The sequence below is a fragment of the Oncorhynchus masou genome, chromosome 19 (genome assembly GCF_036934945.1).
Source record: "Oncorhynchus masou masou isolate Uvic2021 chromosome 19, UVic_Omas_1.1, whole genome shotgun sequence".
Taxonomy (NCBI): domain Eukaryota; kingdom Metazoa; phylum Chordata; class Actinopteri; order Salmoniformes; family Salmonidae; genus Oncorhynchus; species Oncorhynchus masou.
In genome coordinates, this window is record NC_088230.1 from 17585410 (window position 1) to 17611521 (window position 26112).

The window sequence follows — 26112 nt, forward strand, 5'->3', positions numbered from 1 at the left end:
GGAATTTATGGTTTGTCTTCAAAATAAAAGTATGTCATTGACAGTGATGCAAATTAATACAAATAGTACAATTTGGAGGTCGGCCGATTTTATCGGAATGGCCGATTTTAATTAGGGCCGATTTTCAAGTTTTCATAACAATCGGAAACCGGTATTTTTGGACACCGATTTGTTTTTTGTTTTTACACCTTTATTCAAGTCCGTTAAGAACACTTTCTTAGTTTCAATGACGGCCTAGGAACGGTGGCTTAACTGCCTAGTTCAGAGGCAGAACGACGGATTTTTACCTTGTCAGCTCGGGGATTCAATCTTGCAACCTTAGTTAACTAGTCCAACGCTCTAACCACCTGCCTCTCATTGCACTCCACGAGGAGCCTACCTGTTACGCGAATGCAGTAAGAAGCCAAGGTAAGTTGCTAGCTAGCATTAAACGTATCTTATAAAAAATAATCAATCAATCATAATCACTAGTTAACTACACATGGTTGATGATATTACTAGTTTATCTAGCGTGTCCTGCGTTGCATATAATCGATGCGGTGTGCATTTGCGGAAAAAGGACTGTCGTTGCTCCGTGTACCTAACCATAAACATCAATGCCTTTCTTAAAATCAATACACAGAAGTCATATTTTTAAACCTGCATATTTAGCTAAAAGAAATCCAGGTTAGCAGGCAATATTAACCAGGTGAAATTGTGTCACTTCTCTTGAATTCATTGCACGCAGAGTCAGGGTATATGCGATAATAATAAACGTTTTGTTTTCGAGATGGTAGTTTCCGGATTCTACCATATTAATGACCAAAGGCTCGTATTTCTGAGTGTTATTATGTTATAATTAAGTCTATGATTTGATATTTGATAGAGCAGTCTGACTGAGCGACGGTAGGCAGCAGCAGGCCCGTAGGCATTCATTCAAACTGCGCTTTCATGCGTTTTGCCAGCAGCTCTTCACTGTGCTTCAAGCATTGCGCTGTTTATGACTTCAAGCGTTTCAACTCCTGATATTAGGCTGGTGTAACCGATGTGAAATGGCTAGCTAGTTAGCGGGGTGAGCGCTAATAGCATTTCAAACGTCACTCGCTCTGAGACTTGGAGTGGTTGTTCCCCTTGCTCTGCATTGGTAACGTTGCTTTGAGGATGGCTGTTGTCGACGTGTTCCAGCCCAGGTAGGAGCGATGAGAGGGACGGAAGCTATACTGTTACACTGGCAATAATAAAGTGCCTTTAAGAACATCCAATAGTCAAAGGTATATGGAATATAAATGGTATAGTGAGAAATAGTCCTATAAATACTAAAGGAACTACAACCTAAAACCTCTTACCTTGGAATATTGAAGTCTCATGTTAAAAGGAACCACCAGCTTTCATATGTTCTGAGCAAGGAACTTAAACGTTTGCTTTTTACATGGCACATATTGCACTTTTACCTTCTCCAACACTTTGTTTTTGCATTATTTAAACCAAATTGAACATGTTTCATTATTTATTTCAGGCTAAATAGATTTTTATTGATGTATTATATTAAGTTAAAGTGTTCATTCAGTATTGTTGTAATTGTCATTATTACAAATACATTTTTAAAATCGGCCGATTTTTAATCGGTATCTGCTTTTTTTGATCCTCCAATAATCGGTATCGTCGACTGATTTTGATTTTTCAACGCCCTCTAGAATTATTCCATACTTTTTTATTTTGAATGCTAACCACAAAGTCCACTATTGTAGGTAATCCTTATTGTGGCAAGCTTCACATAGATATGTCAAAGAAGTTAATAAATGAGGGTTATTTTAGATGACACCTAGCTATGCTACTGAAACAGATGATGTGGTGTTATTTGACACTTCAAACGGCATTCCATAGAAGTCCTGGTTGAGAATGGAACAAATGAACAACGAAACAAAACAGCACTGCAAGTAAGTGAAAGAAATAGGTTTTGATTATGTTTAGCTGGTAATGGGGACATATGTAAATGCCAACAAAATGACTTTTTGTTTGCGTGTAATCTTTTATTTAACTAGCCAGTTAGTCAGTTAACAACATTCTTATTTACAATGACGGCCCGCACGACGCTGGGCCAATTGTGTACCGCTCTATGGGACTCCCAATTACGGCCGGAAGTGATACAGCCTGGATTCGAACCAGGGACTGTAGTGACGCCTCTTGCACTGAGATGCAGTGCCTTAGACCGCTGCGTCCTTGTGTGTGTGTTTACTATTTAACTGTACTGGAATACTTAAAAGGCCGTAAAAAAATTAAATACCGGTTATCAGTATCGTTTTGTTTTTTTTGCAAGGAAAATATTGATTATCGGTATTGGCCAAAAAAATTCATATCGGTGCATCACTAATTCAAATAGTGCCCTGCAGTTTCTATTCCCATATGAAACTATGGACGTATTAAACATCTCAAGAGAATATCTTGAGAATACACACTGTGTCAAATAGAATCTCCCGAACTGAACTCAATACAGTAGGCCTACCTCTCGTGCCCACCTCTCGTGCAAAACCTTCAAAACAGCCACTATCAGCAAGATCAGTGTAGGCTAAATGTAAGTGATCCTCTTTATAATTAGCCTAAATTAATCATTGTCCTCTCCGCTGTGTGTGGTGTCTCTGGTGGCAGGAGATGAAGAAGGAGCCCAAGGAGGTGAATGTGACAAAAGAGGAGGCCAAGGAGGAGGCGCAGCCCCAGCGGAGAGAGAAGAGTGCAGGGAATGTGGCCAACCTGGTCCAGCGGATGAGCACCTACGGCATCCCAGCTGGGGGCTTCCAGCCACACTCACAGCCCCGCGGTCTCAAGAAGAGTAAGTCAGTTGTGTGTGTTAACAGTTGGCTGTGCTTTTATTGTTTAGGAACACATGTAGATGTCTCTACTCAAGCACTACCTAAAAAAACTTGGAGGAATGCCTAGGCCCCCCCCCCCCCCCCCCCCATTCATTTCTGTGGACTTCAAGGGATATGTATGGTTTTGTCAAAAACACTTTATCGTCTTCCCCAGAGTCAGATTAATTCACAGAAGCTGCTAACTTGCGTTGCCGCAATTGCTAACTTGCGTTGCCGCAATTGCTAACTAGCGTTGCCGCAATTGCTAACTTGCGTTGCCGCAATTGCTAACTAGCGTTAGCGCATTAATTGGAAGTCTATGGGAACGGCTAGCATGCAGACATAAAAATAGTATCTAAGAGTTCATCTGACTCTGGGGAAGTAGATAAAGGGCTTAATTTCCAAAATCCCAAAGCATCCCTTTAATCTACCATAGACTAAAGCCTACTGCACACAGATGGAACCCACACATTAAAATATGTAATGCCAATACTGAATGACTCTTGAATTGTGGCTCTAACTATATTTACCAGTAATGATAGCATTAAGACAAGTGGATGTATTCATTTAAATAGTCTGTTGTTCATATTTAGACATGCATGTACTGTTTTGTCTCTGAATTGGTTCCTAAGCTTATTCCTGGACTAAAAAGCACTTTCAATGAAGATTCTCTCATTAGGACCTTGAAGCAGGACTTTAAGGTATTGAAGTATCTTAGTTATTAATTTTTCCTTTACTACCCACAACAAGCAAAGTAGGTGTCAAGAAGACTAGAGAATGCTTATTTTTTTAAATATTGTAAACCAACAGAGGTTATGTTCCTCTCTTGAGTATCACTACTTCAGAATAAACTGCTTTCATTTCATGTTTTCCATCTCACTGTGGGAGGAAATAAATCAGTTTTCTCTTCTCTGAAGTGTGTCATAGATTCTAGGTGGATACTGGATATTGGCTATATATCACCTGCTACTGTATTTGCTAGTCATGGAGGCTTTTCTTCCACCTTGAGTCTTTGTATAGCCTACACAACCATTCTCCTGTGACATTTGTCAATATAGCTTGATTTAGCTGTCAACAGCAGGGTAACGCCAAGTAGTCCCTATTGAAATGCAGCATTAAAGTGGAGATGACGAGCTTCTGAGAATCGTCTGTCTCTCTGCATGTGTGTGTGTGTGTGATGGTATTAACAGCAGCACTTGGTCTGACAGTGATGCACACTGACTGTAGTGGCGCTCTTGCCACCTGTTGTTAAAAGTTTTCAGAGAACATTATATTGGAATGAACAAAAAACACTCTGGAGCCTGAAATTAGTATTCGACCACCAGTCAAATGCTGGTAAAATGTCTGAGGGGAGGGTGAATTTCATCATTGGCTGGTGGTGGGCCAAAAAGTTAGTTTCAGGCCCTATACACATGGGTCCTAGTGTTAGTGCAGTTCTAGTGAGCAGCCGTTAGATCTCCTCTGTGAGGTGACTTCTTGCAGTCTAGTTTACCCTGGTCCCAATTATCTCTCCTTCCTCCCAAAATGTGCACTTGTTCACTTCCATTCACTGATTTGAAAGGAACTGATTTGTGGGAAGTGGTGAATGAGAGTACACTTCAGGAGAAGGGAGATATTATTGGGACACATCCCCTCTGTGCAGCTTTGAACTGCCACAGGAACGCCTTGCTGAAAGTCACATAGTGCTTCTTGCAGGAGGGGAGTATTCTCATCCACTTCTTAGATTCAGACACCCTCTAGGGCTGGGAATTGCCAAGGACCCCGTGATACTATACTTAAGTGGCAATTCTATATGTATTGCAATTCAATACTGTGATTTTTATTGCGATTCCATGGTCAAAACCTATTGCTCACCATATGTCTGCTGCAGAGGGACAAGAGAGCCATGAGAAAACTAGTTTTGATCAGTCATGGAAGTAAAAGTGCTGAAAACTAATTTGCTCCCTATTTAAAAAGATGGAGAACAAGCTGTGAAGGAAAAATATTGGGAGTTTTTGTGCAGTTCCAGCCAACTAGCTCAAAAAGAATATTGCTATATTGTCAAAACGATACGATAGCATCAAAAATAATATCCCGAACTGTATAGATGTTTTTCCCCCCCATCACTACTGCCCTCCTCAGGACACCAGGGTACACACACGTGCGTCCAGGAAGTTGAAGCCTTCATGCGGCCCATTGAGCAGACTGGTGTGTAACTGGTGTTCCCAGTCTTCTCAGACTCCTGTCTTTTGTGGTTGCAGAACCTAAGAAGCGTCAGTGCAGGGCTCTGTTTGAATACGTGCCCCAGAATGAGGATGAGCTGGAGCTGAAGATAGGGGATATCATCGACATCAATGAGGAGGTAAGGCTCGTGCGTCGTTACACTGCCCTGCATTGAGCTATTTCCGCTGCTCGTAATGACCTTCCTGCATTGGGTTTCCTTACCTGTGCTTTATTTCATGTCTCCTTGTTAGACTCATTGTTCTGTTGAGAGTTGATTTGTAGTTGTTGTTTTTTTTTTTTTTTAAGGTTAAGTTTTGCAGGTTAAGCATTGGAAAATAAAAGAGAATTGCCATGATCTCTGTAACTATCTGATCATTTTAATTCTGTTTACATATTACCATTACATTGGATGCAAATTGTGACAGCTAATACTATCTTAGTCTGTTGTGATTTATGATAAGGTCTATTATATTATCACAAGGTGATTATGAGGCATTTATTCTAAGGTGATCAGGTATTCATTGGCTTCTGGTTGGTTGTTCCAGGTGGAGGAAGGCTGGTGGAGTGGAACCATGAATGGCAAATCAGGACTGTTTCCCTCCAACTTCGTCAAAGAGATGGAGACGAACGCAGACGGACAGACAAATGACTTAACAGATGAAGCCGGTAATTGTGGAGCTGGCAGAGCTTCAGTAATGAAGGCGTGACTCATGTTTAAGCAGAGCGTGTCATGACAAGTTAGTGCTGCTAAAGAATGTAGCTTCTTGGCTGAATCTCCAGGCCTTTGTGTTTAAATGATTGTGTCTACATGAGAGACGGCGACAGCCTACCTGTTGAGATGAGTTGAAACTATTCCGACCCCTTGACTTTTAACCAAATTTTGTTACGTTATAGCCTTGTTTAAAAAATGTAATAAATCACCCCCCCCCATCAATCTACACACAATACCCCATATTCACAAAGCAAACACATGTTTTTAGACATTTTTGCAAATTTATAAAAATACTGAAATATCACATTTCCATAAGTATTCAGTACCTTGACTCAGTTGTTGAAGCACCTTTGGCAACGATTACAGCCTCCAGTCTTCTTGGGAATGACGCCTCAAGCTTGCCACACCTGTTTTTCAGTGGGCGTTTCTCCCATTCTCCTCTGCAGATCCTCTCAAGCTCTGTCAGGCTGCACAGCTATTTTCAGGTCTCTCCAGAGATGTTCCGAGTCAGGGCTCCCGCTGGACCACTCAAGGACATTCAGAGACTTGTCCCGAAGCCACTCCTGCGTTGTCTTTGCTGTGTGCTTAGGTTTTGTTGTCCTGTTAGACTGGAGCAAAGGCTCACCTTCCGAGATCCTGAGCGCTCTGGAGCAGGTTTTCATCAAGGATCTCTCTGTACTTTGCTCTTGTTCTTCTTTCACTCGATCTGTCTCTCAGTCCATGCCACTGGAAAAACAACCCCACAGCTTGATGCTGCCACCGTAGGGATGGTGCCAGGTTTCCTCCAGATGTGACGCTTGTCGTTCAGTTCAATCTTTGTTTCACCTGACCAAAGAATCTTGTTTTTCATGGTCTGAGAGTCCTTTAGGTGTCTTGGCCAACTGCCTTTTACTGAGGAGTGGGTTCCGTCTGGCCACTATACCATTTAAAAGCCTGATTGGTGGAGTGGCTGCAGAGATGGTTGTCATTTTGTAAGATTCTCCCATCTCCAAAGAGGAACTCTGGAGCTCTGTCAGTGACCATCGGGATCTTGGTCACATCCCTGACAAAGGCCCTTCTCCCCTGATTTGTTCAGTTTGGTCGGGCTGCAAGCTCTAGAAAGAGTCTTGGTGGCCCAAACTTCTTCCATTTAAGAATGATGGAGGCCACTGTGTTCTTGGGAACATTCAATGCCACCGAAATCTGTTGGTACCCTTCCCCAGATCTGTGCCTTGACACAATTCTGTCTCGGAGCTCTACGGACAATTCCTTCAACCTCATGACATGCACTGTCAACTGTGGGACCTTTATATAGACAGGTGTGTATGCCTTTCCAAATCATGTCCAATCAATTGAGTTTACCACAGGTAAATGTTTGGAAAATATTTGGTGACGTGGTAAAAGAGGACATCAGTGCCAGCTATGTTATGTGGTGATTGTGAGGCGCAATACAAATTCGATAGTCACAAGACAGGACTTCAAATAGGCTTATTGCATGTCAAGGGAACTGTAGCCCACAGTTTCGATAGGTTAAATGGTAATCTGGACACTGACTATAGGTCTATAATCTCTCATAGCCCTAATATTAACTCCTGCAGAATTAAGCATTTCTGGCAGTAAAATGATACACAGGTGTGGAGAAATATGATGTATTTCTTTCTGCATCTTGAGAGAATGCAATGCTCAGTTAGATACCATCTGTAGAGTTGTCGCCTTCATCATAAGAGCGGATAGTATTTCGACCACTTAAAATATGCATCAAAGCCAAACTGAAATCTTATCAGAAACACGTCATTTTCACAGCTTTCTTTTTTCTTAAAACCTGTCAAACTGATGTCATTTTGACATTTTGCACAGAGAATCTTTCCTGAATTATTTTTATTTTGTATTATATTTATTTATTTTGCTTCATTTTATTTATTTATTTTTTTGGGGGGGGGTTATTGTATTTTCTCCCCAGTACCTACGCTTCTTTGCTCCACGAAAGGTGACAGAACATTACCGATGTCAACTGGATAAAAGCATGCATTCTATCTATCTATCTATCTATCTATCTATCTATCTATCTATCTATCTATCTATCTATCTATCTATCTATCTATCTATCTATCTATCTATCTATCTATCTATCTATCTATCTATCTATCTATCTATCTATCTATCTATCTATCTATCTATCTATCTATCTATCTATCTATCTATCTATCTATCTATCTATCTATCTATCTATCTATCTATCTATCTATCTATCTATCTATCTATCTATCTATCTATCTATCTATCTATCTATCTATCTATCTATCTATCTATCTATCTATCTATCTATCTATCTATCTATCTATCTATCTATCTATCTATCTATCTATCTATCTATCTATCTATCTATCTATCTATCTATCTATCTATCTATCTATCTATCTATCTATCTATCTATCTATCTATCTATCTATCTATCTATCTATCTATCTATCTATCTATCTATCTATCTATCTATCTATCTATCTATCTATCTATCTATCTATCTATCTATCTATCTATCTATCTATCTATCTATCTATCTATCTATCTATCTATCTATCTATCTATCTATCTATCTATCTATCTATCTATCTATCTATCTATCTATCTATCTATCTATCTATCTATCTATCTATCTATCTATCTATCTATCATGTTATTCTGTTGAGCAAGACTTTATTTAGTCTTCTAGGGCTACATATGATGACAAAAGATAAGCTACTTGTATCTAGTTATAGACAAGTTGACTAACACAGCCTACCAAAATGGCAGAGATTATAAGCAGAAAAGTATCTAAATCAGGCCCCAAATAAATCCTGGACCCTCCCCTTTCTATATTTGTGGGTTATGGTTGACTGAGGGCCTCAGATTATCACTTTATCACATATAGTCAGGCGGTTTCAGATGGGTTATTAGCAGGTGTGGGTGAATAAACAGCTGACCTGCACACCATTAGTGTGTGGGGGGGGGGCCTAGCTTGTGTATTTTTCTCATGCACAAGTGTGTACATACCCAAATGCACGTGTTTCTGCACGTTTTGCTTTGTTCTCTTCGCCTCATGCATTGTGTCCTTCCCACAGACGCCAGCGGTAAAGAGGCTCTGCTCCCCCCCTCCCCCACCCACCCCTCTCCAGGCAATGGAGTGATCACCCAGCCCAAGAAGATCCGGGGGGTGGGCTTTGGGGACATCTTCAGGGAAGGCTCGGTCAAGCTAAAGGCCCGCCTACCCAGCACAGAGGGAGAGGAGAAGAAAGACAAAGTAAGTGAGCTGAGCGGGTGCTCAGAGACGTCTGTCTGCGATGTCACTCACAAGGTGTCGTGCACCTCAACAGGTTCCAGTAAGACTCAAATACGCGCTTCCCCTTCAAATAGACTGAAGTCCTCTGAGAACCAATTCACAGTTGAGAGGAAGACGGGAATGTTTTTTTAAGTGTCCAAAGGTTCTCAACCGTCTGTTGCATAACAGTATAACAATAGGAAGAATGTTTATGGTTGGCGTGTTGACTTACTCAGGGTCATATGACCGAAGGCAGAAATGTATTTCAACTGGAATGCAATTGAAACCAATGCTGGTGAAAGTAAAATGGTAGGTTTAGATTGGATATTATTGGTTTATGAGCTTGTTTTACATTAACATGCGGAGTTCAGCCTAAAGCTGGGTGACATGAACATTTCAAGGTAAACTGACTGCATTATCACAGTTAAGATAAATTGAACGATAAGTTTATAGCAATGTGCACCAGTTATTTCTATTTTTATATATTACCCTTAAAACTACTAAGACTTTGAATGTTGTAGTTATCAATTGTCCCATTAACTATCACCCGTCTTAGCAAACTTATTTCATTTCAAACTTCACATTTCTCTCGTAGGGCCCTGTAAGTTATTTATTGTAAATGAACTATATTAGCAAAATGTCCACGATAAATGGTCGGTGTCCATCATTTCAGGGTTACCGTCCCAGCGCTAGTTCAGCCACCATTACACATGCTCCTGTATGGGGACCACCAGTCAGCATTGTTTAGTGTTGTGGTGACTGTTTATGTCCTGGGGGAAGTGATGCAGTGTGGGTTGGGTATCTTTATCAACCTTTCCTCTTCCCCAGCTGATAGCCTTTATTTTTTATTTTGGTTGGATGGCAGGCAGGCAGTTTCCCTGCTCCCTCTGACTGACCTAGTTTCCTGGCGTTGTATCTGAGGGCGATATTTCAGCGTATCTGAGGGAGACCAACTACAGCAGCACACTCAGATAATTAGTGACATTAATTTGCATGGATAGTGATAACTTAATAGTCCCGCTAATAGCACACTCTAGGTTTAGTTGACAATTTCTAGCTTCCATTGAACCCCCTCTGAAACTTTTCTCTCACCCCCCCTCCTTCTCCCTGTTCTCTCTTTCATGGCAGCGTTGGTTCAGTCTTTGTCCCACAGCTTACAACATGGCATATTCCATTACGCTGTCGTTCACACAGTCAATCCATCAGTAGCAGCATCTCTGGCACTTTCCACTCACGCGCTCCCCCTCTGCTCTCTCGCTCCCCCTCTGCTCTCTCGCTCCCCCTCTGCTCTCTCGCTCCCCCTCTGCTCTCTCGCTCCCCCTCTGCTCTCTCGCTCCCCCTCTGCTCTCTCTCGCTCCCCCTCTGCTCTCTCGCTCCCCCTCTGCTCTCTCGCTCCCCCTCTGCTCTCTCGCTCCCCCTCTGCTCTCTCTCGCTCCCCCTCTGCTCTCTCTCTCGCTCCCCCTCTGCTCTCTCTCTCGCTCGCCCTCTGCTCTCTCTCTCGCTCGCCCTCTGCTCTCTCTCTCGCTCGCCCTCTGCTCTCTCTCTCGCTCGCCCTCTGCTCTCTCTCTCGCTCGCCCTCTGCTCTCTCGCTCGCTCGCCCTCTGCTCTCTCGCTCGCTCGCCCTCTGCTCTCTCGCTCGCTCGCCCTCTGCTCTCTCGCTCGCCTCTGCTCCTCTGCTCTCTCGCTCTGCTCTCTCGCCCTCTGCTCTCTCGCTCGTTCGCCCTCTGCTCTCTCTCTCGCTCGCCCTCTGCTCGCTCGCCCTCTGCTCTTTCGCTCGCTCGCCCTCTGCTCTTTTCGCTCGCTCGCTCGCTCTCTGCTCTATCGCTCGCTCGCTCTTTCGCTCTCTCGCTCGCTCTTTCGCTCGCTCGCTCGCTCTTTCGCTCTGCTCTTTTGCTCGCTCTCTCTCTCTGCTCTTTCGCTCGCTCGCTCTCTCTCTCTGCTCTTGATGCTCTTTTGCTCGCTCTCTCCTCTTGATGCTCTTTTGCTCGCTCTTTGCTCTTTCGCTCGCTCGCTCTGACTGACCTAGTTTCCTCGCCTCGTATCTGAGGGCAATATTTATTTTTTGCTCGCGCTCTCTTTTTTTGCTCTTTCGCTCGCGCTCGCTCTCTTTTTCGCTCTCTTTCGCTCGCGCTCGCTCTCTTTTTCGCTCTCTTTCGCTCTCGCTCTCTCCTCGTGACTCAACAGCCTGTTACTCATAATCTAGAGGACATTCACCTTAGCTGACACAAAACACCGAATAAGCGTAGGCCTGCCTGACTACCACTTATCTGTCTGCTCACTCAGTAACTAACAAAGGCTTCCTGATGTTGGTCTACGTTTTCGCTTAAGTCATATCCCCATATGACATACTCTGTAGCAGACTGGCATACTCTTCACAAACACTGACCTGCACGCTGACTAACACACTGTCTGTTGACCAATCGGTGAGTCCGCTGATGACCCTGTGCTCAGTGTTCATTCCGGTCAGGCATGCCTGGTCTCTCATTGGTGGGGACCTTCTGAGCATTGTACTGTGCATCCAATCATGTCGGTAAATCCATCTGTGGTTTGCTTCATTTTAGCCAATCCCATTATTACCATCTGCCGCAAAGCCCGCCCATTCCAACGTGACAGACTCACAGAAAGCAGAGGGGGACAGCAAAGCAAAAGGTAAGGGGGAGGGTAAAGGTCCCAGTGTGTATGATTAGAAGTGACTTAAACACAAACTGTCATCTCGTGTTATGTTCTCAGAGAGTACAATAGGTGTGTTTTGTCATGCCCGTAATGCGTGTGTTTTGTCATGCCCGTAAGGACCATTGTCCAACACTTGATAATCATAGCACAACATTTATGGTTAATTGCGATTGTAAAATGTTGTTCTTACATTGAGGTTCAAGTGGGATATATTGTCATGTGGTGTGGGATGTTGTGCTTCCTAAGTGTTCAACTTTTAAAGCCAAATGGTAGGTTTAGCCAATCGTAACGGTATCACTAGGAATAAACTTAACACATCCATCACTTTTAATTTTTATTTGATTTATTTAACCTTTATTTGACTAGACAAGCCGGTTAAGAACAAATTCTTATTTACAATGATGGCCTACCCCGGACGACGCTGGGCCAATTGTGCGCCGCCCTATGGGACTCCCAATCACGGCTGAATGTGATGCTGCCTGGATTTGAACCAGGGACTACAGTGACTCCTCTTGCACTGAGATGCAGTGCCTTAGACCGCTGCGCCACTCGGGAGAACTTGACTCTTATTGGATGTGTTTGTTTATTCTGTCGGTTTTGTTGGTGAATGACTGCATTTCTCAAGAACAGTATTGTTCCTCTCCCCCCCCAGTAAAAGAATACTGCAAGGCCACATTTGCGTTTGAAGCCACAAACCAAGATGAGCTGACACTGAAAGAGGGTGACGTCATACAGATTTTGAGTAAGGTAAGTAAAGCCACCCGGACCAGCACCAGCTGCTGGCCTGTGGCCCAGCCAATACTCTGTTGAAAAGCTTAAAGCTGCTACTACTCCAAACAGGTTGTAAAACAGTCTACTTAACTGTCCCACTTGTAAGGGAGAGAGTTTACTAGAGGATGTGTAGGCCTGTTCCCAGCCACATGTTTACACTATACACCTGGAAAATGTGCCTGTTTGCGTATAGCTATAACACATATAAACACAGTGAGTTATCTATTTGATCCTGGTCAACATGGTCCATCCCAGTCCGTGCTCCTCAGTGTGTTCATCTCACTTCCCGGACCGGACCCAGGTATAGTGGTACTGATTGTCCTCATCCACCTTACTGCACATTTTCCAGCCCTGCTTGTCTATTCTTCCCTAGTGATGTACAGTTGAAGTCGGAAGTTTACATACACCTTAGCCAAATACATTTAAACTCAGTTTTTCACAATTCCTGACATTTAATCATAGTAAAGAGCCTGTCTTAGGTCAGTTAGGATCACCATTTTATTTTAAGAATGTCAGAGTAATAGTAGTGATTTATTTCAGCTTTTATTTCTTTCATCACATTCCCAATGGGTCAGAAGTTTACATACACTCAATTTGCATTTGGTAGCATTACCTTTTAAATTGTTTAACTTGGGTCAAACGTTTTGGGTAGCTTCCCACAATAAGTGGGAAGAATTTTGGCCCATTCCTCCTGACAGAGCTGGTGTAACTGAGTCAGGTTTGTAGGCCTCCTTGCTCGCACATGCCTTTTCAGTTCTGCCCACAAATGTTCTATAGGATTGAGGCCAGGGCTTTGTGATGGCCACTCCAATACCTTGACTTTGTTGTCCTTAAGCCTTAACATTTGAGTATGTAGTCCTAATTATTCTGATTAGGTAGACTTGGGTAGTTTGCTGTAGGCACAGCAACATTTTGTAACAGAAAACTAGTGATCATCTTATTGGACCAGTTCAGGTAGTACATCTTTAATTTTACAAGGGCCTCTAAACATGAGCCTGATCACCATCGAGCACCCTGCTGTGTTTTGGAAGCAGCGTGATGGTAGGAAGCTGTCACCGTAGCAAATAAGTGATCTATTGCAGTTAGTTCCCTTGACATTGGCCAGAGACTTGGGACTTGGGTCCCTGTTGAATTTTACACCCTGAAGAAGAGCATGAGTGCCATGACTGGGAACGTGACCAAGACAGTGCTTGGCCATATGGAGAGGTTGAGTTACCGTTAAGAGGTGGCTCTTGAGTCATGTTTTGTTATTTAAGGCAGACACATTATGACAGATCACGTTTCCTCTGGATTAATCATGTTTAAGTGCCATCTAGTGTCCATTAAGCAGACTTACATGTGATGTCTAACATGAAGTGAGGTTGTGGGAATCTCCACAGATGCCTTTTATCAGTTTTGAAGCTGATTTTGAATTTGATGATATTGAATCAAATACATAATTGTTTATTCAGAGATTTTGTTTTGATTACCAAATGGCCTGATGCAGATATTTGGAAACTTTTGGAGTCTTTGCTATGTTATTTTATCCTAGCCTTTTCGTGGTAATGTTTGAAAAATGCTTGACCAGTAAAGTTGTTATGTTTCAGGACACAGGGGAGCCGGGGTGGTGGAGAGGGGAGATCGGAGGGAAAGAGGGAGTTTTTCCTGACAACTTTGTGGCTGTGATGTCAGACGCAGACAAAGAGGTATGATGAAAGAAATAGTGAACTCCAGATCACATACAGTATATGTGTTCCCTAGTGGTCTTATCCCTAGATAGCCTATGTGTAAAGTCAGTCATTTGTGTAATGATCATACATGTTTCATTATTAAAACTTAAACTATTTCCCTTTTATTTTGCAGCCGGCTCCCACATCAAGAGGATCAGTCAAACTGTCTCCCAAGCAGGAAGCAGAAGAGGTAGGCTGGGCTTTCCACATGCTTGTGTTAGAGTACATGGTGTTGGTGTATGCTCACGGAAATCATGTGGGACTCTTCCCTTGATATGGAGAGCAAGTCTAATGAGAGTGGTAGCCTGGGAATGTTCTGTTGACTGATCAGATTGGGGTCTCTGTCAGGAGTCTCCTATAAGTCATCATACACTTTAGACGGGAAATGATGCTTTCTCTAGATATTTCTACGCGTTCTAGTTACGGAGCTCTCAGTGTTGATCTCGTCTCTAGCTAAGCCCCCTCGCCGCTGTTCTGTTTAAAGAGAAGTGCAAAATATCACTTTTGTGAGTCTTTGCCTTCAAAAAAAGTATCCTCCAGCTCAATTATTTTAATATGTTAAGGTTGAATTTCAGGGAAGTTCTTTTAAGAGCAGACTAAAATACTCCTTTAATTGTAAGTAAAGTTCCTGGTACTTGAACTTCAATGTCACTGTTTATTAACTCTGTTGCCTCCCCTGCCCACACAGTGGCTGCTGTTGTTGTGTCACGGCCCGGTGGAGAGACCATAGTGCTCTGCCTCACCATATGGAGGTCAAGCAGCAGTGGTGGTGAACAGCCTTCTGGCCCAGATCATTAGGAAGTTCTTGCGCCATAATGGATCTCACTGTTGCCCTTTATGTTCTCGGTTCTGCTAGATGCTCAGTAGAGGGCAGACATGAACAATTCTCCATTAAGAGAGGCGGTCAGGCCAGTCTCTCTCACTTTCACTTCCCTTCTCTCTTTTTTTCTTCATCTTTATTTCTAGGTTGTTATTGTGAGCATGTTATAAAGAGGTCCCAGTTTTTGGATTGTTACAAGATGCATCCTATTAAAATATGCATCTTTGCGAAGCTGGCAATCTCAATATCAAACTGAAATGTTGCAGTCTAATATTTCAGTTTGAAATTGTCTTCGTGACTGGCTGTATCAATCGTATTATCAATTAGGAATTGCCTTGACATTATAATTGCAGCAATTTTATTATTTTTTGTATTTATTTATTTTGCATGTACAGACGTCTAGCGCTAGCTAACATCAACTACCTAGCAAAAAATGTTACTCAATGTAATATGTAATGTAATATTACTCAATGTAATATTGTGCTTTTAACCTAACGACTGAGATTTTAACACCCCATTGATGCTGTTGATAGAGTAGAGTGAAGATTGTTTGTATTATTTAAATATTTTCCCAGTTTCACACACTTTTTTTAATGTATAGAAAATGTAAAGTCCCACACACCCTGTGATTCTTCATGCGCCGGGCCCTCGTGACCACAGCATGTAAAACACATCAATTATAGCTCTCAGATTAGATACTGGTGGTAGCTACCACAGTTTGGCTGCAATTCATTCTCAGATATATCCTTAATAAGGACAGTTGCCATGGAAGTTGTCATCAAACAACAAAGCAGAGCAAATAGAACAGCAGAGGATGTGCTATGATTATTTGATTATTCTTGGCTGGACACTCATCTCCTTTTCAAAAAGAAAAGAAAAACAATAAATGCGTGAGCCTGGGGAGACCAAGTGGCGTTGTTTCAACCTTCACAGATCTCGACTTTAAGATCATTGTAGAACGGAAAATAAGTGCTTGTTATTTTCATTTGGAGCACGTGCTTCTCTTCTGACTGATGCTCTTGCCTCAGCAGCATTAGAGGCCTGGTGTCACTCCTCAGCCCTCCGTACTCTCACACACTGATGGGCCTGATTCTTTCTAACTCAGGATCAAAGTGTTAGTTGATTTGTAGATCAGTGATTCGGCACAGTGCGTTGCTCAGGCTGACTACATGGAACAGCTGCAGCGTTATCTGCATCTGTGGCACTTGAAGCCTTGTGTTTCGATTGATATATTGTTTTAAATTGGAGCTGGATCCGGTAAGAATCAAGTCGAAACATGTTCGTATGTATTACAGAAGCCAGGCAGAAAGGAATAACATGAATTAGGAAGAATTTTTAAGAAACTGATGATGAACAAGAACCAACAATGATTGAACCGACCCTGACATTCTTCTTTGTTAAACGTGATGCACCTGAGCCAAAGTAAAGACGTAGTTGGGTCACTGAAAAAACATGAACACATCGTCCCCTTGAACAAACCGTTAAACCCAGGGCACCTTTCTTTGTTGCCATAGCGCCTATTCAAGTAGCTAGATGCAGAGAGACTCTCCCACGTCTTAATAAAAAAAAATGTTCTCTATGCTTAAGTCTATTGGCTGTCCTTATTATTGTCCTGTCAGCGCATTATGACTTGTTAGCTTGTGCAACTCCAGGTATTTTGGGTTGCTTTTCTTTAGAAAGAGGCTTGACTTGTTACCTCACTACGTACTGTCATTTTGAACATATTCCCTGAATGTTAAACCGAATACAGTGGAGCATTAAAGTGCTCTTTCACTCTCTGCTTGTCGGCCATCATGGTGCATCTGCTGGGAGTCTGATGATATGTAAACTAACGAGTGCTACTGTAGCTGAATGAGAAGTCCTCTATGTCACGTTGACCTACTTTCTGTTTTTCAGAGACCCAAGAAGCCACCCCCACCATCAAAAAGCATAGGTAAGGCCTGCTTATAATGAACGTGTGACTGTCGTCAACCTCCTTTTTAGATGATCATGTCAACGATTGTAAAAGTCAGGGGCGTAACTTTCACTGGGAACTGGGGGGGCGACATGTCTGTATCACATTCTGTAATGGCATTTTTGCCCCCCCCAGTTTTTATAATTGGAACGTGACACACAACGAGGTACGGGTGTGCTTTAGAACCATGCAGGCACCTCCAAGCGGTCGGGTAAGCAGTTTGGAGTGTTTATCCGACTGGATTAAAAATAATAATAATGCCCCCCCCCCACTTCTTAAACAAAGTTGCGCCCTTGGTAAAAGTAGATCACTATCAATTAACAGAGAGGCAGGCACTTCTTGTCTCAGTGTTTGTTTCCAAGAAGCGGGAACCTGTGGTTTTGCATGCGACTCTTCACTACGTTTTCAAACTTCCCCACTCGTGTCATCTCTTGCCGAGTGTTAGTACATTATCAATCAATATGGGCAGAAGAACACAAACATGTGCCTCTGCTTGTCTATCGGTGCACCCTGTCACCTAATATCATAATCTCTAGTTATGAATGCTCCAGAGGTGATCATGATTGTAATTAGTCGTTCACGTCTCCATCGGTTTGGTTGACAAGGCAGCCGGTCTTGGGGGTAATGGCCAGAAAGAATGCGATGGAGAGTTGGCGTGTTCTAATCGCTTACTCGCTTGCTCAAAATGATTTATAGATTGGAAAGATTTTCTCAGAAGTGGTGACGGCGATAGCTGTGAAGCTCTGGGAGTGGGGGGGCTAAATTGTCACGTTATAAATTAATGCACTTCCTGCCTTGAACTGAGAGGGCTGTGTTGCACTTTGACCCCGAGGGGTTTGGGATTCAGGGAAAATAAACATCTATGAATTCCCCAACTTTTGTTTTGTACCATATTGTAAATTCAGACCAGATCTGAATCCTTGATTGTCTACTAAGGCGAACAGAGACATGACGCATGTAGATATTTAGGAGCCTTTGACTCCTGTCTAATGGCCCACTGTAGTCTCATGTAGCAGACTTCTAGGGCCCTCATCCTGGCTGTTAATGCGATAAAACCCACTATACCCGGAGGTCTTAACTTTGCCATAGATCTACATCTCTAGAGCGGTGGTTTTCAATCAGGTGTGCCGCAAAACTTTTCCTAATCTTGATTTTAACAAATTTAACACGCACTTAAAAAAAAAACATGACCTGTGGAATTAACATGGAATTTTGATTTGGGAGCATGGTAACATCTGTGTCGTTGTTTCAAGTCCGGTGCGCTCATGCTGATGTAAAATTTGTATAGTTAATACAGGATCGGTGTCCCGACCTCAGGACGGTTGAGCTAACGGCTAATGTGATTAGCATGAGCTTGTAAGAAACAAAATCCCAGGACATAGACGTATCTGACATAGGCAGAAAGCTTAAATTCTTGTTAATCTAACTGTACTGTCCAATTTACAGTAGCTACTACAGTGAAAGAATACCATGCTATTGTTTGAGGAGAGGGCACAATTATGAACTTTAAAATGTATGAATAAACCTATTAGGCACATTTGGGAAGTCTTAATACAACATTTTGAATAGTTATGCAATAGTTCATTGGATCTGTCTAAACCGTTGCACATACACTGCTGCCATCTAGTGGCCAGAGTCTTAATTGTGCCTATGCTAGAATAATTCATTATGGCCTTTCTCTTGCATTTCAATTATGATGGTACAACAAAACACATCTTTTACCAGATACAGATACTACTCCTACATTAAATTCACATTTCCACAGACTTCAAAGTGTTTCCTTTCAAATTTAAATCATTAATATGCATGTCCTGAGCTACAGGCACTTAGATTTGGGTCATTTTAAATTCAAATTGAAAAGGGGTGCGTCTTTAATTAAAGGGGTGCGCATCACAGGCCAAGTTATTTGATCATTTTACTTACTCTCTGAGAACCATTGGCGCAGGCAAGTCTGATTTAGGCTTAGCTCTAGCCTCTGCCATAGAAACAAACGGAGCATTGCTTTGTGTCTGTGGTTGCACTATTACAATGCTGAAAACTACTTGTCTCTAGCCCAAACCATTCAAAAGTGAAGACCCATTTCATGGGGCCTTCATTTTTTTCCTTCTACTGATCATGGGATGCTCTTAAAGGGGTACGCACAAATTAATCATCATGATTAAGGAACTATGAAAATGGTTCAATTAATTTTTTTTTTTAACCATGTCACAGAAAATTGATCATTTACAGTTGTTGGTTGACATGATACAGTGCCTTTAAAGTATTCATACCACTTGACTTTTTCCACATTTTGTTAAGTTACAGCCTTATTCTTAAATTGATTAAATAGAAACAAATCCTCAGCAATCTACACACTACCCCATAATGATAAAGTAAAAACAGGTTTTTAGAAATGTTTGCTGTTTTTTTGAAAATAAAAAACAAATGCCTTATTTACATAAGTATTCAGCTCCTTTGCTATTAGACTTGAAATTGAGCTCTGGTGCATCCTGTTTCCATTGATCATCCTTGAGATGTTTCTGCAACTTGATTGGAGTCCACCTGTGGTAAATTCAATTCATTGGACATTATTTGGAAAGGGGCACACCTGTCTATATAAGGTCCCACAGTTGACAGTGCATGTCAGAGCAAAAACCAAGATGTGAGGTCGAAGGAATTGTCCGTAGAACTCCGAGACAGGATTGTGTCGAGGCACAGATCTGGGGATGGGTTAAAAACAGAACATTTCTGCAGCATTGAAGGTCCCCAAGAACACAGTGTCTTCCATCATTCTTACGTGGAAGATGTTTGGAACCACCAAAACTCATCCTAGAGCAATCGGGGGAGAAGGGCCTTGGTCACGGAGGTGACCAAGAACCTGATGGTCACTCTGACAGAGTTCCTCTGTGGAGATGGGAGAACCTTCCAGATGGACAACCATCTCTGCAGCACTCCTCCAGTCAGGCCTTTATGGTAGTGGCCAGACGGAAGCCATCCTCAGTAAAAGGCACATGACAGCCCCCTTGGGGTTTGCCGAAAGGCACCTAAAGACTTTCAGACCATGAGAAACAAGAATCTCTGGTCTGATGAAACCAAGATTGATCTCTTTGACCTGAATTCTAAGCGTCACATCTGGAGGAAACCTGGCACCATCCCTACGGTGAAGCATGGTGGTGGCAGCATCATGCTGTGGGGATGTTTTTCAACTGCAGGGACTGGGAGACTGGCCAGGATCGAGACAAAGATGAACGGAGCAAAGTACAAAGATCCTTGATGAAAACCTGCTCCAGAGTTCTCAGGACCTCAGACTGGGGCGATGGTTCACCTTCCAACAGGACAACAACCCTAAGCACACAGCCAAGACAATGCAGGAGTGGCTTTGGGACAAGTCTCTGAATGTCCTTGAGTGGCCCAGCCATAGCCTGGACTTGAACCCAATCGAACATCTCCGGAGAGACCTCAAAATAGCTGCCCATCCAACATGGCAGATCTTGACAGGATCTGCAGAGAAGAATGGGAGAAACTTCACAAATACAGGTGTGCCAGGCTTGTAGTGTCATACCCAAGAAGATTCAATGCTGTAATCGCTGCCTAAATTATAAATTAACAAACATTTCTCAACCTGTTTTTGCTTTGTCATTATGAAGTATTGTGTGTAGATTGACTTGGCTATTCTATCAAGCACCTTTCACCTAGATATCTGTCTTTATTTTAATTTAATTTTTTTGTTTAACCAGGTAGGCTAGTTGAGAACAAGTTCTCATTTGCAACTGCGACCTGGCCAAGATAAAGCAAAGCAGTTCGACACATACAACAACACAGAGTTACACAAAGAATAAACAAACATACAATCAATAATACAGTAGAAAAATCTATATACAGCATGTGCAAATGAGGTAGGATAAGAGAGGTAAGGTAAATAGGCCATGGTGGTGAAGTAATTACAATATAGCAATTAAACACTGGAGTGATAGATGTGCAGAAGATGAGTGTGCAAGTAGAGATACTGGGGTGCAAAGGAGCTAAAGAAATAACGGTATGGGGGATGAGGTAGTTGGATGGGCTATTTACAGATGGGCTATGTACTGGTGCGGTGATCTGTGAGCTGCTCTTACAGTTGGTGCTTAAAGCTAGTTAGTGAGGTAAGAGTCTCCAGCTTCAGAGATTTTTGCAGTTCGTTCCAGTCATTGGCAGCAGAGAACTGGAAGGAGAGACGGCCAAAGGAAGAATTGACTTTGGGGGTGACCATTGAGATATACCTGCTGGAGCGCATGCTACAAGTGGATGTTGCTATGGTGACCAGTGAGCTGGGCTTTACCTAGCAGAGACTTGTAGATGACCTGGAGCCAGTGGGTTTGGCGACGAATATGAAACGAGGGCCAGCCAACGAGAGCATACAGGTCGCAGTGGTGGGTAGTATATGGGGCTTTGGTGACAAAACGGATGGCACTGTGATAGACTGCATCCAATTTGTTGAGTAGAGTGTTGGAGGCTATTTGGTAAATGACATCGCCGAAGTCTAGGATCGGTAGGATGGTCATTTTTACGAGGGTATGTTTGGCAGCATGAGTGAAGGATGCTTTGTTGTGAAATAGGAAGCCATTCCTAGATTTAATTAGTGGATTGGAGATATTTTAATGTGACTCTGGAAGGAGAGTTTACAGTCTAACCAGACACAGGTATTTGCAGTTGTCCACATATTTTAAGTTAGAACTGTCCAGAGTAGTGATGCTGGATGGGTGGGTGGGCAGGTGCAGGCAGCAACGGTTGAAGATCATGCATTTAATTTTACTTGCATTTAAGAGGAGTCTGATGCCACGGAAGGAGAGTTGTATGGCATAGAAGCTCATCTGGAGGTTAGTTAACACCGTGTCCAAAGAAGGGCCAGCGGTATACAGAATGGTGTCGTCTGCTTAGAGGTGGATCAAAGAATTACCAGCAGCGAGAGCGACGTCATTGATGTGTCCCTGTGTTGATTGGAAAAAATCTGAGTGTTCTCTTCTTTTAGGTTAATTTTTCCAAATGGTGTTAAATACTTATTGCAAGAACGCCTCCTATCTAGGAAACATCTGAAGTTTCAGGTGCTTGCAGAGCACTGCAAAGATTTCTGTACTCTCCCTTTTAGTCTGCACAGGAAACACTTGAGTATCTCACATCCTCCTCCTGCTTGCAGAATGTCTGTACAGTTTGCTCTGTGTACGAGTGGCTGTCCTCATAGACTCGTAGAGCGATTGTAAAGAGAAGGGGACGTTACTAACCAACAGGAACATGTTTCACTTTTCAGCTCGCAAACCCGAGGTCCCGTTGGCTGACAAGAAGCCCCTGCATCCGCATCCTGAGGACCGAGGTAAAGTTTGCCCTCTTCCCCATCCTTCCACCTACCTGCCCTTTCCCATTAAGGGATGAGAAACCTTTCCCCTCTCCTCTCTGGGTGCTACCAACACTTCCCACCTTCCAATCAGCTCCAAGGGACGTGGCTCTCCAGATGAGGTCAACAGGCTCACACCGGTCACGTTCTCTCAGATATCACATCCATTTTTATATTAGTGTTACTACACAACCTGGCCCTGGTGTGGTTGTGTGTGTAGTTACGAAAAAGCGACATTGCGACACTGCTATGTTCCGAACCTTTAGTCTCCGTATAGTATAAATTAGTCTTAAGTCTCACACCAATGAAGAGTTTGCTCTGGCTTGAGCATTTGCACCCGGAAGATGTAAGCTGTAATTTTGACATTTGCCTTTGTGTTTGGGCCCCTCTTAAAATCACATGAATAACTTCATGACTAACTAACTGTATATGCTCACGAAAGCTGATCCCAAGGGTCTAGACTCAAGACAGACACCTGTCATACAGATCAAGAGAAACACAGGGATTCACATCCTTGTAGTGTTTGTGTTGACAGTTGATCCACTTGTAGGGAAATGATGATGCAAATATCCTTTTGGTCCCCTCACTTAGTCAGTGAGCAGCAGCTGCACCAGTCCTGCTATGCCTACCTGACCATAGCATATCCTACCACAGGCTATTAGAGGTGAACAGTCTCATCTTTTCATTTCACATGTTGTGTCGTCTTGGATAAAAACAACACTCGTGTCCTCTTCAGCTGTCTCTTTATTAAGATGTGGTTTACACAGTTATTGGACAATCAGATGTACAGTGAATTGCAATCAGAAATTTGAGAGCACTTTGGCCTCTACTTCACATATAATATAGATGGTTTTAATAATTGATCCTATAGAAATTCTATGATAGGAGACATTATGCATCTCTTTGGAGGTGTGTGCGTGGGAGCGTAGTGCATATATATATATACACCGCACTAAAACAAGTGCGGTATATATATATATAATATATATATATACACACCGCACTAAAACAAGTGCGGTGTTCCAAATGCCTATCTTTCCATTTTTATTATTGTTTGTCTTTGTGGTCCTGTCTCCTTCGCTCCTTCTGTGCTGTGTGCACTGCGCACCTTCCCACTCAGACACAGACATCGAGCCCCACCCCCTGCCACTCGCAACAAAGACGAAAGATCGTCTTCCTCTCTGACAACAAGCAACTTCAACTTGCTATTTACATTTGAGGTTTGGTCCAACATAATCGGTCGTATGGACAACGAAACGCATTGAGACATTGTTTTTTCTGTGATAGAGGAGAACTTAACCTTTTGTGATGATACCCTTTTTATGTATCGACTCCCAAAATGTGAAACAGAGCAGACCCTACTAAGACAAGAGTATCAATGAATAAGATTGTCGAAAATGTTTGCTCAGTTTCTGTCGTGCACAGCATAGCGGTACCACATACCGCTAGCAGCATTTTATCCACTGTCTTACAGTGCCTTTGGAAAGTATTCAGACCCCTTGACTTTTTACACATTTTGTTACGTTACAGCCTTGTAAATTTTTTAAAATAATCCTCATCAATCTACACACAATACCCCCATAATGATAAAGCAAAATGTGTTTTTGCTAATTTAACTGAAATATTCAGACCCTTTACTTAGTACTTTGTTGAAGCACCTTTGGCAGCAATTACAGCGTCGAGTCTTCTTTGGTATGATGCTACAAGCTTGGCACCTGTATTTGGGTTTCTCCCATTCTCTGCAGATCCTGTCAACTTCTGTCAGGTTAGATAGGGAGCGTCGCTGCAGAGTTATTTTGAGGTCTCCAGAGATGTTCGATTGTGTTCAAGTCTGTGCTCTGGCTGGGCCACTCAAGGACATTCAGAGACTTGTCCCGAAGCCACTCCTACATTGTCTTGGCTGTGTGATTAGGGTCGTTGTCCTGTCGGTAGGTGAACCTTCGCCCCAGTCTGAGGTCCTGAGAACTCTGGAGCAGGTTTTCATCAAGGATCGCTCTATACTTTGCTCTGTTCATCTTTTCCTCAATCCTGACTAGTCTCCCAGTCCCTGCCTTTGAAAACCATCCCCACAGCATGATGCTGCCACCGCCATGCTTCACAGTATGGATGGTGCCAGGTTTCCTCCAGGTGTGACGCTTGGCATTCAGGCCAAAGATTTCTATCTAGCTTTCATCTGACCAGAGAATCTTGTTTCTCATGGTCTGAGAGTCTTTAGGTGTCTTTTGTCCAATCAATTGAATTTACCACAGGTGGACTCCAATAAAGTTGGAGAAACATCAAGGATGATCAATGGAAACAGGATGCATCTGAGCTGCGTTTCGTGTCTCATAGCAAAGGATCTGAATACTTATGTAAATAAGGCATTTCAATTTATTTATTTTTATTACATTTGCAGAAATTTCCTAATCTGTTTTCACTTTGACATTATGGGGTATTTTGTGTAGATTGCTGAGGATCTGTATTTTATTTAATCCATTTTAGAATAAGGTTGTAACAAACTGTGGGAAAAGTAAAGGGGTCTGAATACTTTCCGAAGTAGTCTGTTTTATAAATTTACAATGAGCATATAAAGGTGTGTGTGTGTGTGTGTGTGTAAGGAATTGGCAACTTGTTCTCATTCTGAGAAATAAGCACCTTATCCAGGTAGGCCGCTGATTTCAACATCTTAACAAAGTGAACATACTGTTGTTCAAACTGTTGGAGACTGACAGGAGGGTGTATTCATTGTTAGAAAGCAAATAGATCCAAGTGGGCAGACTTTAAATATAACAATTAGCTGGTTACTCACTACCAGGTGGGCTTGTTTTCTAAATTGCCTGCTACCAGATGTTGGTCATTTAGTGGATGTGCATTGTGCATATTTCTGGTTAAATTTGTAACAAATGTTGTTGTTACCTTTAATTGTGCAACTGGGCTTATTTAGAGAGAATGTTAATAAAAAAATCTAGATAGATTTTGTGAATTGCCCATAATTTTGAAAAGACTCATGATGTGATTTTTAGGCCATATCGCCCTGCCATAATCCCTGTTGGTTTCAGAACAGTCAGCTGCAGCCCATTGTCTGGTATTTTAATGTGAATTGTGTCACTGAGACGCTGTTGCTTGACAGCAATGTGCTACTTTTTCAGCATGTTTTACGAACAGGCAGTCAGCTTCCTGACCAACGTCTCTGGGATGTTCATGTTTACAGTTAACACACTCTAATGCCAGGGAACTAATCAAATAAGTCAACTCGATTGGGCCTAATCTATGATTTGAGAGAGGGGAAGCGAAGGGGAACACTGATTTGCGTAAGAAGGCTGGAGAGGTTGTTAACAATTGTCAGACGTAAGGTTGGACAAAGTGTTTGTTGTGAGTGTGCCGTTAACACGGTGATTAAGTTGTCTCTGTAATTAGTCACTTATTATAAGAAACAAGGAGGTGGATCTATCTGCTGAAGACACACCACAGGCCTGTCTTCTGACTTACCTTTGTGTGTGTGTTTGTGTTTGTTTTTCAGGCCCTTTTTGTATACTCCGTCTCTGCAACACTTTTACGAAATTCAATGGTGAATCAATCAATTGTGAATCAATCGTGATTCAATATTACTTCCATCATTTTTGTGGGCAAGCAAACTTCCATCATATGTTAAGGAAGTCTCGAGTTTCTGCTCACCTGAGTTAGAATACCTCATGATAAGATGTAGATCCCACTATTTCTGTAGTGTGATATAGAGCATCCCCAATTAATTGGATGAGTCACTGTTATGTAGGTGGATGGAAATGATCCAAACATTTAGTTTGGATGTGTAGTTTATTATTACTATATTCAATCTGACTCCATTAT

At 42.3% G+C, this 26112-nt stretch overlaps 1 protein-coding gene across 3 annotated transcripts in view; it reads left to right on the forward strand.

Annotated features, from left to right (window-relative positions):
• cd2ap (CD2-associated protein) overlaps window positions 1-26112 on the forward strand; it is a 78223-nt gene that overhangs the window by 32809 nt on the left and 19302 nt on the right. For 2 of the 3 annotated variants that reach the window (XM_064925150.1, XM_064925151.1), the window contains exons 3-12: window positions 2626-2806; window positions 5066-5166; window positions 5573-5693; window positions 8817-8995; window positions 11575-11662; window positions 12339-12433; window positions 14044-14142; window positions 14300-14356; window positions 16883-16919; window positions 22204-22266. In XM_064925150.1, coding sequence (XP_064781222.1) covers window positions 2626-2806; window positions 5066-5166; window positions 5573-5693; window positions 8817-8995; window positions 11575-11662; window positions 12339-12433; window positions 14044-14142; window positions 14300-14356; window positions 16883-16919; window positions 22204-22266 — 1021 coding nt within the window. The remainder of the gene's footprint in view (window positions 1-2625; window positions 2807-5065; window positions 5167-5572; window positions 5694-8816; window positions 8996-11574; window positions 11663-12338; window positions 12434-14043; window positions 14143-14299; window positions 14357-16882; window positions 16920-22203; window positions 22267-26112) is intronic. The other variant, XM_064925152.1, reaches the window with a different exon arrangement.